At 37.3% G+C, this 13,938-nt stretch overlaps 1 protein-coding gene and 1 non-coding gene across 2 annotated transcripts; one reads left to right on the top strand and one right to left on the bottom strand.

Moving 5' to 3' along the window:
* The first annotated feature begins 959 nt into the window (after positions 1-959).
* Positions 960-1,032, top strand: Trnav-aac. Its single transcript has one exon. It is a non-coding gene; the product is annotated as a tRNA-Val (tRNA).
* Positions 1,033-6,930: 5,898 nt separating this feature from the next.
* Positions 6,931-13,145, bottom strand: LOC121737334 (cytochrome P450 6k1-like). Its single transcript, XM_042128990.1, has 5 exons — positions 12,500-13,145; positions 11,303-11,527; positions 10,845-11,119; positions 9,925-10,105; positions 6,931-7,412 (listed from the first exon to the last, which is right to left on the bottom strand). Exons 1-5 carry the CDS (start codon positions 13,143-13,145, stop codon positions 7,237-7,239), a joined length of 1,503 nt encoding a protein of 500 aa, XP_041984924.1. The 3' UTR covers positions 6,931-7,236.
* Positions 13,146-13,938: the final 793 nt, after the last annotated feature.

Here is a 13,938-nt window from a genome sequence, read left to right as displayed (position 1 = left end):
CAACCCAATCTAAGTGCATTTTGTGGAGCTTTTATGAGAAATCGCAGCATGTGGAGAGAATATAATAATAATCCTCTGAATGAAAGGTAATATCTACTTACACAGGTTACATTTTTTAAAAGCATATATTTTTTTAATGAAATAAAGGGGCAAACGAGCAAACGGGTCACCTGATGGAAAGCAACTTCCGTCACCCATGGACACTCGCAGCATCAGAAGAGCTGCAGGTGCGTTATCGGCCTTTTAAGAGGGAATAGGGTAATAGGGGAGGGTAGGGATGGGAAGGGAAGGGAAGAGAATAGAGTAATGGATTGGGCCTCCGGTAAACTCACTCACTCGGCGAAACACAGCGCAAGCGCTGTTTCACGCCGGTTTTCTTTGAGAACGTGGTATTCTCCGGTCGTGCCGAAGCATGGATCTCCCACGTATAAGCTCATAGTAGGCAAACTGTATAGGTAAGTGATAAAACGCTTACAACAAATATGCACTTTCCATAATATAAGGGTTTCGATGCGATTGTAGAGGTATTTGGTCAAAAAACCAAAAAATCGGATCTGTACCGTCAGGGTCCGATTTAGCTACTTTGCCTATTCGGGCAAAGATAATTTTGCTGCCCTTTACATACAGAAAATCATATAAGTCATAATTTTGCTTGGAATGGGGGGAATCTTTAAGGAAAATACTTAAATATTTCCACTATCCAACTGTCGAAGGTAAAATTCTCAAACTTGGATGGTGAATTGGATTTTGCCAGCATATGCCCGGCTCGATCGAACCCTGGGTGCCGTACTCATGCTAGAATTAAATAGCAGAATTTCGATTAAGTATTTATCTTGTTATCTACTCATAAACTGTGCGCCCATTCTTATTTTCGACTATTATCATAACAATTATATAAGCACGGTCAACTTCCCTGAAACCTGCAGAAACTGTGAGGAAATACGTGTTCTCAGTCACAAGTTTCCGTGGTGTAGCGGTTATCACATCTGCCTAACACGCAGAAGGCCTCCGGTTCGATCCCGGGCGGAAACATTTTTAATACTTCTTTTATTATTCGCGCAAAGACAGCGATATATAGCGCCTCCGTGGTCCAGTGGTTTAGAGCGTAGGCTCTTGACTCGGAGGTCGTGGGTTCGATTCCCGCGTAGGAAACATGTTATTCCCAAGTTTGGTTAGGACAATGCAGACTGATCACCTGATTGTCTGACAAGTAAGATGATTCATGCGTCGGATGGGCATGTGAAAAGTCGGTCCTGCGCCTGATCTCTCGCCGCCGTGTCTGTCTTCCGTCCCACTGGGTTATGAGAGTAAAGGAATAGAGAGTGCTCTTATATACTGCGCACACACTTGGGCACTATGAAAAATATCATACAACCACAAAAATTTACTGTTCCCGCGTGATTGATGCATTGAATTGATATGTAAAGAAATTGTTGACATTATCTAGTTTAATAAAAAAAATCTAGTGTGTCTGTACCCCCGATTCGAGCGGCATAATAATCTAGTATTAAAAATCGAAATAGTCTAAATATTGGTGAAGACACATATGGACGCTGTTAAGCATTCGTGTATTAACCCACAAAAAAAGTACGTATTGACTTATGAATGCAGTTATGTTTTTATTAGATTTAGAACAAGACTGACTTCAAAATTTAACAAAAAAAATTGTGAGTTATTTGTTAGTACACAAATGCTTTTAACAGCGAACATATTATACATATTATAAGACTTTAAAGTCTAATATGTTAGTATATACTGACAACATTTTACAGCAACAGCGTGCAATCATGGCCAATAATGTGTTTAGCGTCCCCGATGGCTCCACTAATTACTGGCATGGCTGACTCGACCCAATTCCACTGTAACTCTTGTTTAACTTATAACGCGGACAGATTAAACTTTTCTCTGCTCGCCGCTTAATATACCGCTTCGTTAAGCAGCTATTTCAAAGTCAGATTATTTTCAGAAGACATGAGATATGGACCTATGGACTAAAATCTAAATGATTTCAGGCCGTGATTAGTAATCAGGAGAAAGACAGCGACTGATTAGTGCAAGTCCTTTATTTTCTCCTAATCACTAACTATATCACACTAATCAAAGTAAATAAAGGTCCATAAGTATCATACATACCCATTATAGTGATCCATTAAGATGTTTGCTTTGAAGATACTTTAAGGGAAGGAAAAGGAGGGGAGCTTTATTGTCGGAATATAATTTTATTCTCGCGCGACAAACGAATTTTGGCGCAACGGACTTGCGGGCCGCGGGCGACATCTAGTATTTATTAATTACTAGATGTCCCGCGCGGCTTCGCCCGCGTAAATTAGGATTTTTACGGAAACCGTACATTTTTCCATAAATAATAGCTCTTATGTCCCTACTCCCTTCACTTGGTTTACTCTATACCTGTGCCAAATATTGCCATAAAAATTGCTCCAGTAGTTCGTAATTTCTAATATTTCCCTTGTTTTTCCCACATTTTCCTGAGTTTCTTCGGTCGTATTAGTCTTAGCGTGATAATATATAGCCTATAGTCTAACTCGATAAATTAGCTATCTAACACTGAAATAAGTTTTTAAATCAGACCAGTAGTTCCTGAGATTAGCGCGTTCAAGTAAACATACTCTCAAGCAATATTAAGTATAGATTTTTTTCAATTATCGCTTGACAAACTCGAGTCTCGATCTAAAAGACTATGAAAAGTACCAATAAGAGGGTCATTATAGGCTCATAAGTCATAACCATGGGACGATGTATGGTATAAAATGGTAGTGATGATGATGATGAATGTAATTTGCATAGTAGCATATGCTTTCCGTTTTTAAAATAACGCCGAAACTCCCAAACTTGTATCTATAAAGAATCAGGAGTTCTCTCAGCACCTTCCGAACCATGTATGCCAGGTATACCTCGGTGCAAAATCTTACTTGTTGGTAGCATATGCTTATAATACTTCCCACGAAACCGAAGTCACCACATGTTTTCATATAAATTTTGAGGAGTTCCCTCGATTACTTATGCATCCTTCATCAGATCACCACTTTTGTGAATATTATACCAAATTGGGATGATACCCGATATACCAAAAGAATTTTTTTTAAAATCGGTTAACAAACGGCGGAGTAATCATTGAACATAAGAAAACAAACATAACACCGGCCCTATTTTGAAAGTCGGTTAAAATTGTAGCCTATGTGTTATTCTGATGTATAAGCTATATTATTGTTAAGTTTCATTAAAATCCGTTCAGTAGTTTTTGCGTGAAAGAGTAACAAACATCCATACATCCACACATCCATACATCCAAACAAACTTTCGCCTTTATAATATTAGTAGGAAGTAGGATTAGCTTTGTCCACACTGTGCCTTTTTCTGTTCGTCAAGGACATGCGTTATAGTGCAGTCAACCAAAACCGTATCCAAAACTTTCGGTTTGTTATTAAAAATGACAGTTGGCGTTGCGTTCGTTGACGCATTCAATTATTGAATGCGCCAAAACGAAAGTTGAATGAAAGAAGATGACGAATATTGAAGACGAAAGCGCATAGTGTGGACATAGCTATTATCTATGAATACGAAAATGATAATATAATAATAACCTACGCCTAAAGCCGCTGAAGAATGAATCTACACGGAATTCGCAATGGAGAGGCTTTGAACCCTGGGCTAGGTAACTCGCTTTAAGGTGCCTGATTAACGAAATGTCCAAAATAAATTGCGAGCTACACTAAAATAATATTATATTGCTCTTATATCGCACGTGGAAAATACATAAAATTATGCTCTTACTTCAACAAATTTAGCTTAATTTCCCACGGGTTGTGTATTGAGAAATGTGCATTTTGCATATAAGACCGCAGCTGTTGATGCCTTTTCTATTTTCATATTTGAATAAGTTATTTAAGAAGCTAAAGCTTTTGATAAAATAAAGGCGATACTTGGCTCATGTTATTGCAATTCCATACATATTACTGTTAGGCTACACTATGGGCTATTTGGCTTGAAATAAAGATATTATTATTATCAGCTATTCTATAAAGAAGCGATGAAGAAAACGTCTTGGCTAGAAGCACTCTTTACGATGAGCTGTCCCATCGGAAATTTTCACGATTCTACGCTCCCTGCTGTCACATTACTGTCGTATTCGAATTCCTTCACTTCTCCAACAAAAAGAAGTCCAAACTTCTTTTTAGGCATTATGCGAGTTTTTTGGATGGGCGAAAAATATTAATCCCATGACTTTATTGACAATTCATAAGAGGGAGGGAAAGTAGACCTCTAACGCAGCGTAAAAATGGAATTAAATCCCGCTTTCTAACAAACAATCAAGTTTTAATTTCACTGTAGTTTTTTTTTTCAATGGGACTAGCAACAGCCTAGACGGGCCCCTAGACGATCAATTACGTATTGTGCAATATTTTTGACCGTTTAAAATTAAACTAGCTCAAACTGTTCAATATTACACATATTGAACCGTTTGTGCTAGTTTAATTTTTATTGCACTATATTATTGTACAGGTTTAGGGGCCGCCTAAGAAAATCACTCTCACGTAATGAAGCTATCTTTTGCCATTTTCCATCAGGCGAATCTGCTCATTTTCGGGGTAAAATGTTGCTTATTGGGCATTTATTTAATAGCACCTATAAACACCCTAAGTAAGGGATTTCCTGTGATAACCCGACACATAAATAAAATGCACGTTACATAAGATTACTTGAAGGCTGAAGCCCCTGTGGGCCAGGCCACAACATTGCGTTGCGGCGTCGCATCGTACAATCTACGACGCAGCACGTCGTGAAAATTTCCGATACGACGCGACGGCACATCGTAAAAAGGGTAGAGCTTCTAGCCAAGACGTTTTATTTATCGCTTCTTTATAGAATCGCTGATAAAAATGTATAGAATAGACATAACATGAGTCGATTGTCGATTTTTTTTATCTAACGCTTATGTCTATTTCATAGATCTTGATCGGCGATTCTATAAATAAGCGATAAAGAACGTGTTGGCTAATTACTCTGGTGTGTCTGATGAAATTTTTGCGTTGCAACATCGCATCGCATTTCTCTGCGATGTATTTGCGATACGACGCCGCAACGAAATGTTGTGGCCTTTTCCGTCAGATTATGTGATGAAAATAATTTGTCCTTCTTATAACCCCAACAAGCTTTCTTTTAAGCTTTCTCGTAACCCCAACGATTCTACTTGTAATATGGGAATGTGATAAAAATATGGCAAGGGAAATTGGCACCAACGTTGCAAGATTACAATTTACACGTGATAAAATGAATTTCAATGGCATACTTCTTGTGGTTCTTCCATCGCATTACTGGCTTATAAACAAATGAATATTTTAAATTAAAAGCAAAAAATTCCATAAAAGAATTTACAGTAAAATTGTTATAACTAGTACTAATATAATTCTATTTTAAAGTTTTATTACTAGGAATACTTTTAAATAGACGTTATTATATAGTAATTATCACGAATATTATGTAGGTACCTACTATCACTGATGATCAAAAGGGCAAAATAAAACAATTTCCAAAATAAAAATATACTTCGTATTTTCATTAATAAAAGTCCAACTCCGTCAATAACAAAAAAAAGAAATATCCGCTGCCTGCAGCATATTAATTTTAAAACAATAATAGTGTTTTGGTAGTGTTTTAGAGAGTGTAACTGCCGCACTCAGAGACTTACGGCCGTTCCCAATATTTGATCTATCTCTGGTTTTGCCCTACTAGAGATAGGAATAGCTCACATTAGACATTAGAGCCATATATTTTATGTCAATTGTGAGCTATTCCTATCTCTAGTAGGGCAAAACCAGAGATAGATCAACTATTGGGAACGGCCGTTAACCGTAATTAAATGATGGCATGAGCCCCACACATATTTGCAAACTCTTAATTTAATTAGTTTAACTAGATATTTGTCGATAAAACACGAATAAAATGTCATTTTCTAAAAATGATTCCTAGCTAGATCGATTTATCGCGCCCGAAACCCCCTATATACTAAATTTCATGAAAATCGTTGGAGCCGATTCCGAGATTCTAATTATATATACAAGAATTGCTCGTTTAAACATATAAGATTACAATAATTATAGGTACCGAATATTCGTCTCTGAGTGCAGAAGTAAGAATATTGGTCTAGACGTTATGTTATTCATATTGTGCAAGGCAGTAACAAATAATAACAAATAAATAAAAAAGCACCTTAAAGCCCAATCGACCTTAAATAAATAATAAATTACTCAGTTCACGACTACACAATTACCTAGATATTGTAACCTAAGGATGTAACCTCTTTAAGGTTGTTCAGTTATTGCTACATATTAAAATACTCAACTTTATATTTTCCTGTGTCATTAAAAATTACCTTCAACTTACTTATCGACATAGCTAAATTATTCATGAATAATTACAATAATAATTAAAGGGATAAATAACTAACATATAATCAAAATGACGAGATTTTACAAAGAATTTAATATAATTCTCCCATTTCCACATATTTTATGTAGTTTTGTACCTCGACTCATCGTTTGGAATTTAACAATTTATTAAAAAACCGGCCAAGTGCAATATATTTTTATACACTTTAGTTGCTCTAATGTAGAGCCTAAAACACTTAAAGCTAGCTTTATAAATATAGTCGTAAAGTGTAAACCATTAGTCCTCGTGACTTGTGAGTACCTATCATAATGGGTAAATTAAAGCACGGTCTTGTCCATAAAGTGAAAACTTCTAAATCAAGTCCACGGTCCTTGTCTGAAGCCTTCAGAAAGTGAGCGACGCAAAAACAGACTTTTCTCCGTCCATTTTTCATCTGTATCTTGCATGTGTTGAGGTATGTTATGTAATTTTGTTGTCATCACAACAACAAATACAAAACAATAATTAAATGAAGGCTCGCCATTGTCTCGCCATAAAAATTTTAGCGATCACTGCGACCCTTGAGGATCTGTTGTGACTCCTTTTCATTAGAGTAACGTCCCCAACCCAATGCTGCTTATAAATTGAACCATATGGTTGGGATTGGTGCCACAAATTTCCTCCGTGGATCATGAGTAATCGTGGCGACCAAGGTGCCTCTTCCTTCTCTGTAGTAAAGCAGAACTGTCAAGGAGAAGGTGAAAAGAATCGGATTTACACTTGGCCGGTTTTTGCACCTTTTGCGATAATTCATCCCCCCTCCCTTACACATCCTCAGACCCCCTATCATTAATTAACCAGGGACTCAGCTAGTCTCCTCAGCTGTAGATTGATGCCGTCGGCGGCCGCGGTGAGGGTGGCTCGGGAGTCCAGCTCCGTCACCACATGGGGTTCCTGGTGAAGCTCGTACTGCGACAGGATGAGTGCCAGGATCACCTTCACGTGGAGCTGACCGACCTTCATACCTGGGGAAACAGGTGCGGTGAGTACAGCAATACGACAGTGATGTGACAGTAATGCGACAGTAAAGCGACAGCACACTATAGTTTATACTGTAGCTGCTGTCTGTTAGAAATGCACGTAGATTTGTGATAATGTAGTAAACTGCATAATATTATATTGTGAAACGTAAGTTTGAAATAAATTTTATTTTCATCTAGTGCACATAAATCAAGTCAAGGTTTTACACTAATTAAAAGGCAGCTTATAAGAGCACTTTAATAAGGAAAATAAAATTAATATGGAAAAGGATTAGAAGTTAATTAATTAGATGTTATAAGTTACAACTTAACAGTAAATGATTTACTGAGTTTACGGAAGTGTAGTACGGAAGTGTGTATCTTATACAGTGTTTATATCCTATTTGGTCAGGTTGCCTTGGCCTTGCACTTGATATGTAACAAGCCAAATTAGAAAAACATTTTTAAATTCAACTAATATATAGGTAATTACTTAATTTAAAATTTATATTCACTAACCAATAAAAGTTGTCTAGCTACATCTGTTTATTTAGTAACGGGTAATTCCTATTTTAAAAATTTAAACACAAAATTGCTTCTTTTTAAAAACTTACAAATCTAGATCAAAATCGGTTCATCTGTTTGCATGTAACGATATTGCCGATAGACAGATGACATCCTACTATCCTACTAATATTATAAAGGCGAAAGTTTGTTTGGATGTATGAATGTGTGGATGTATGGATGTTTGTTACTCTTTCACGCAAAAACTACTGAACGGATTTTAATGAAACTTTACGATAATATAGCTTATACATCAGAATAACACATAGGCTACAATTTAACCGACTTTCAAAATGGGGGAGGTGTTATATTCGTTTTCTTATATTCAACGATTACTGAGCCGTTTGTAAACCGATTTTCAAAATTTTTCTTTTGGTATATAGAGTATCATCCCAATTTGGTATTATATTCACAAAAATGGTGATCTGATGAAGGATCCATAAGTAATCGAGGGAACTCCTCAAAACTTATAAGGAAACATGTGGTGACTTCGGTTTCGTGAGAAGTATTCAAAGCATACGCTACCAACAAGTAAGATTTTGCACCGAGATATACCTGGTATACTGTGGTTCGTAAGGTGCTGCGAGAACTCCTGATTCTTTATAGATACAAGTTTGGGAGTTTCGTCGTTGTTTTAAGAACGGAAAGCATATGCTACTATGCAAATTATATTCATCATCATCATCATCATCACTACCATATTATACCATTTCATAGTCTTTTAGATCGAGACTTGAGTTTGTCAAGCGATAATTAAAAAAAATCTATACCTACCTAATATTATACGCGTTCAAGCAAACATACCTGAAGAGTATGTTTGCTTGAACGCGTCAATCCCTGAGATTGACTCAACTGAAACTACAGGTCCTATTTAAAAACTTATCTCAGTGTTAGATAGATCATTTATCGAGTAAGACTATACGTTATATTATATTATCACGCTAAGACTAATACGACCGAAGAAACTCAGGAAAATGTGGGAAAAACGGGGGAAATATTTTTTATGGGAAAATGTACGGTTTCTGTAAAATTCCTAATTTACACGGGCGAAGCCGCGCGGGACATCTAGTTAACAATAATATGACGATTCTTAGGGAGTTTACTTTCGCACACAGAGATATTTAATGATAACTTTAATTTATGTTAACTTTAATTTATTTAAGAATTCGTTAAAAAGGTCTAAATATTATGTCAAAATCTTTTTGAAATAAAATTAATAATCCTTAAATATCTCTGAAAACGGCAGTAAAAGATTTAAAAAATAGAAAAGTATTTTGATAGGAGTTGTACAGGCAACTTAGTGATAACTGATAATACTTAAGTTTAGGGTACCACATATTTTAAATATAGAGTTCGCTGTAAAAGTAGCAGCGCTAAAAGAGTAACTTTTTTTAACCTTTGTTTGGAATAATTTATGACACGGGACATTTAGACGTGGGAGAGCCATACTTCGGCACGAATGGGCCGGTTCAACCGGAGAAATACCACGTCCTCACAGAAAACCGGCGTGAAACAGCGCAAGCGAGTGAGTGAGTTTACGGGAGGCCCAATCCCCTACCCTATTCCCTTCCCTACCCTCCCCTATTTCATTCCCTTCCCATCCCTACCCTCCCCTATTACCCTATTCCCTCTTAAAAGGCCGGCAACGCACCTGCAGATCCTCTGATGCTGCGAGTGTCCATGGGCGACGGAAGTTGCTTCTCATCAGGTGACCCGTTTGCTCGTTTGCCCCCTTATTTCATTTAAAAAAAAAACACGGGGGTGCTTGCCCATACAAGTCTTTTTCGTGACTTGTATGGGCTTTGGGCAAGCGCCCAATTTTTCAGTGCTGCTACTTTCACAGCGAACTCTATATAAGGGACACATAGTACTAAAATATTATCACTGAATACTAGTTTTGTTACACCTTGTATAAGTATTAACGATTTTTTAGGTCCTTATGTATAGGACTTACCTACACACATGCGGGGTCCGATACCAAAGGGTATATTGGCGTCTGACACCTTCTTCCCTTCGGCGAATCTCTCGGGGTCGAAGAGTGTGGGGTTCTCGAAGAATTGCGGGTCGTTGTGGAGGCCGTAGAGCGAGATGAAGATAGGTGTCCCTTTCTCTATCACTATGTCGGTGTCGGGGATCTATAATATTATGAAAAGTTAACGATCATACCCAAATAAAAACATAAGTAGAAAATTATTACAAAAAAAATCCCACGGAAACTGTACTGAAACTGTTTTTTTAACTTTTGTATGGAGAAATTCATAACGCTGGGGCGCTAGGCCATACAAATCACAAAAAAAAATACTCTTTCACCGCTGCTACTTTCACAGTGAACTCAATATAAGAGACTCATACCCTAAAGCAGGGGTTCCCAAACTGTGTGCCGCGGCGCCCTGGTGCGCCGTGGAAAGGCAAGAGGGGCGCCGCGAGTCAATCCTCCATCATTATCCATAACCACAAATATTATAAAATAAAATTATAATATTATTAATTATACAAAGCAAGCAGATGATTAAATATTTCTTTATTATTATTTACTTGCTTAACCTAACTATAATCAATAAAGGTGTTTATTTATATATATTTTGTTGTAATAGCTAGGTACAGAAGGGCGCCGTGACAAAATATTGACTTGTAAGTGCGGCGCAGGCTGAAAAAGATTGGGAACCCCTGCCCTAAAGTATAATCACTATGTTTCGTTACACCCTGTATAAAGTGCTCTCTGGGCCTATCCTAAACAATTATAGGTATCGCAAAGAAAGTTACAATTATTTTAAATTTCGAACTTACTAAAGATTCGCTGTGAAAACTATCCAATGCAATTGCACTGTACCTGTGAAAAATTACACAAATACAAAACTGGTGAATCCCAGTTACCTTATAATCCTCCTTAGTATATCTGTCTATGGTCGACACCGCTGGATGCAACCTCACGCCCTCAGCCACACACTGGTCTATGTACTTCATCTCGTTGAAGGCTTCTATCGTCCAGCCGTGCTTATCTATGGCCTGCTTGATGTCTTCCCTTGCCCGATCCTGCAATGGCTTCTGTTTGGCCAACTGCATCAGGGTAAACGCAACGGCTATTGAACTCGATTCGAAACCGGAAAAGAACTGGCCGATTTGAAACATCAGGTTTTCGCCTTCGAATTCTGAAAAAAAAAGATTATTCCATATTCAAACTGTAGAAACGGAGGGAGTGGAAGAAACTTTAACCTCAAAATATCTGAGACTTTAGCTTATTCTGTGTTTGAACCATAAACTTTTTAACCCCAATATAAAGACAATTATTTTTCAATCAGATTACTAACACTAATTGGCATATTTTTACTTACTGTAAAGACTATTCTGTTCCGAATTCTTAAGTTGAATAATCGAATCGATAAAATCTCCTCTTTTGACCCCGCTTTTTTCGCGCTCTTCAATCGTGCTCCAGAATAATTTCTGTACATATTTCGAATTGACGAAAACCGGGTTTCCAATGACTTTGACTAACTCCGGCATGAAAAACACAATAACCAGTGCGACCATCCGCTTGAAGCCTCTGAAGAAATCCATAACTGAAAGAAATATTAGAATTTACGTACTTATATTTTATACGTGGGAGAGCCATGCTTCGGCACGAATGGGCAGGCTCGACCGGAGAAATACCACGTTCTCACAGAAAACCGGCGTGAAATAGCGCTTGCGCTGTGTTTCGCCGAGTGAGTGAGTTTACCGGAGGCTACCCTATTCCCTTCCCTACCCTCCCCTATTCCCTTCCCTTCCCATCCCTACCCTCCTCTTGTACCCTATTCCCTCTTAAAAGGCCGGCAACGCACCTGCAGCTCTTCTGGCGACGGAAGTTGCTTTCCATCAGGTGATCCGTATGCTCGTTTGCCCCCTTATTTTATAAAAAAAAAACGGATACAATAATAATATTCTCTAATTTTTCAAGTGTTAAGTTTGATTTCTTTATTTCTAGAAATCACTGCTTTAAATAGTCCACTATTGCAAAATCCAGATTAGATTATTTTGCTTAACTTAAACGTTTAAATATCAAACCTTCCTTTTCATATATTCGAATGAAAAAAAAAAAGAATTAACCCCCAGACTGACCTGGTTTTTTTTCTAGTTTTACCCGGTGAGTAGGTAAAAATAAAAAATAAACCGGCCAAGTGCGAGATGGACTCGCGCACGAAGGGTTCCGTACCATTATAGAGCAAAAATAGGTAAAAATGTGTTTTTTGTATGGGAGCCCCCTTAATTATTTATTTTTTTGTTAATTATTAAAGTATTTGATTAATAAAACTGAGTATTCTGTGAAAATTTCAAAAATCTAGCTATAGCTGTTCTTGAGATACAGCCTAGAAACAGACAGACATCGAAGACTTAGTAATAAGGTAGGGTCCCGTTTTTATCCTTTGGGTACGGAACCCTAAAAATATCTTAACCAAGATAGTGAGACTTTTTGAAAAATTTTAGCACGTAGATTTAATTATTTAACATTCGAGACCAATATTTTAAACAGTGAAATATAACATCATACTCACAGAATTTATAGAAATCCGAGTTGGGATTCTTGAAAGTGTTAGTCTTGGTACCCAATACTATATTAGCGATGAGATCAGCAGTGTAAATATAATTAACGTCCTGTACATCCACAACTTTGCCATTATCTTTAACTTCTTTGTCAAGATACTCCATCATCGGCTGTCCAGTTTCCATCATGAACGGCAATATTTGTTTGAGTTTCGTCTTCGTGAGAAGTGGAGAAACTTTGCTTCTTAAATACTTCCAAGCGGGATTCTTCAAGCCAAACAAGTTCTTCATGCCAACGCTGTCTTTCTGCCATGGCCCCCCGAAATGACGGTCAGTGAAATTGTCGAAGTCCCTTATAAGGATCTGCTTGATGATTTTAGGGTCCTTTAGAAGGAGGCACGGCTTGTGGAAGATGTAGAAGCCGGCGACTGGCGCGTCTTTTGGTGCCTGCTTGTATACTTCGCCGAGATGGTACCCGGGTGCCGTGCGAAAGAGGAAGCCATTTTTAAAATGGCCGAACAGTAAATTCGCATTTGGTACCTCTCTCACCCCGCGCCTTCTCCAGTAACTCAGCCTATAACGACAGTAAATATAGAATAGAGCGAAAAATATTGGTAAGACGCTTAACATAGTCGTTTTTAAGTCAAGGTCCGTCATTTTATAGTATTATACCGTTATCGCAAACTATTTATTGTGTGTTGTTCTCACCGTGATATTAGTTATACTAAGATAAGTCTGTCTAAACCGTTAATAAATATCGCTCTATCTTAAGACACAACTATTTACATTTTAGGGTTTCTTAGGCGTCTGAGAAACCGATTGCCGTAAATTTTATTTTCAGGGTCCCGTACGTATCTAACAGATATAACATATACTCCAGCGTCCGTAAATAACTTCGTTACGTTCTTTGCGTTAAAGTCAAAAAACTAAATCATTAATTTTAGGTTGTCCCGTGTATTGTGAACAGGCGTGAAAAATGTAAGTTAGAATTTTTTCAAAACAAAAATTCAAAAACTTTAAAAAAGCAGTAAGATCAAAATCGATTTATCTTTTTTGGCCGACTTTCAAAAAGGAGGAGGTAATACTTTGTATTACCTCCTCCTTTTTGAATCTTTTTTTTTTTTGTATGTTCAACGATTACTCAGCCGTTTGTGGTCCGATTTTCAAAATTCTTTTTGTGTTGTATAGGGCTTAACTCGAATTTGGTACCATGTTCACAAAAGTGGTGATCTGATTATGGGATCCTTGAGGAATTGGAGGGATTACCATTATTTTGAAGTCGGTACCAGCTAATTTAATCGTGAGTTCAGTTCAGAATATCTGAAACTTTTGGGACTGGTACCGACATCAAAGTTCAAAGTAATGAAGACTGTAGTATGTCCAAAAAAGGCAATATTAAAGAGTAAGAGTTATTTAATACTTTTTAGTTCATATTATTATTGTTTTTACC

This window comes from Aricia agestis, chromosome 20 (genome assembly GCF_905147365.1).
Source record: "Aricia agestis chromosome 20, ilAriAges1.1, whole genome shotgun sequence".
In the NCBI taxonomy this organism is placed as follows: Eukaryota; Metazoa; Arthropoda; class Insecta; order Lepidoptera; family Lycaenidae; genus Aricia; species Aricia agestis.
This window is presented reverse-complemented; position numbering and strand designations above follow the sequence as displayed.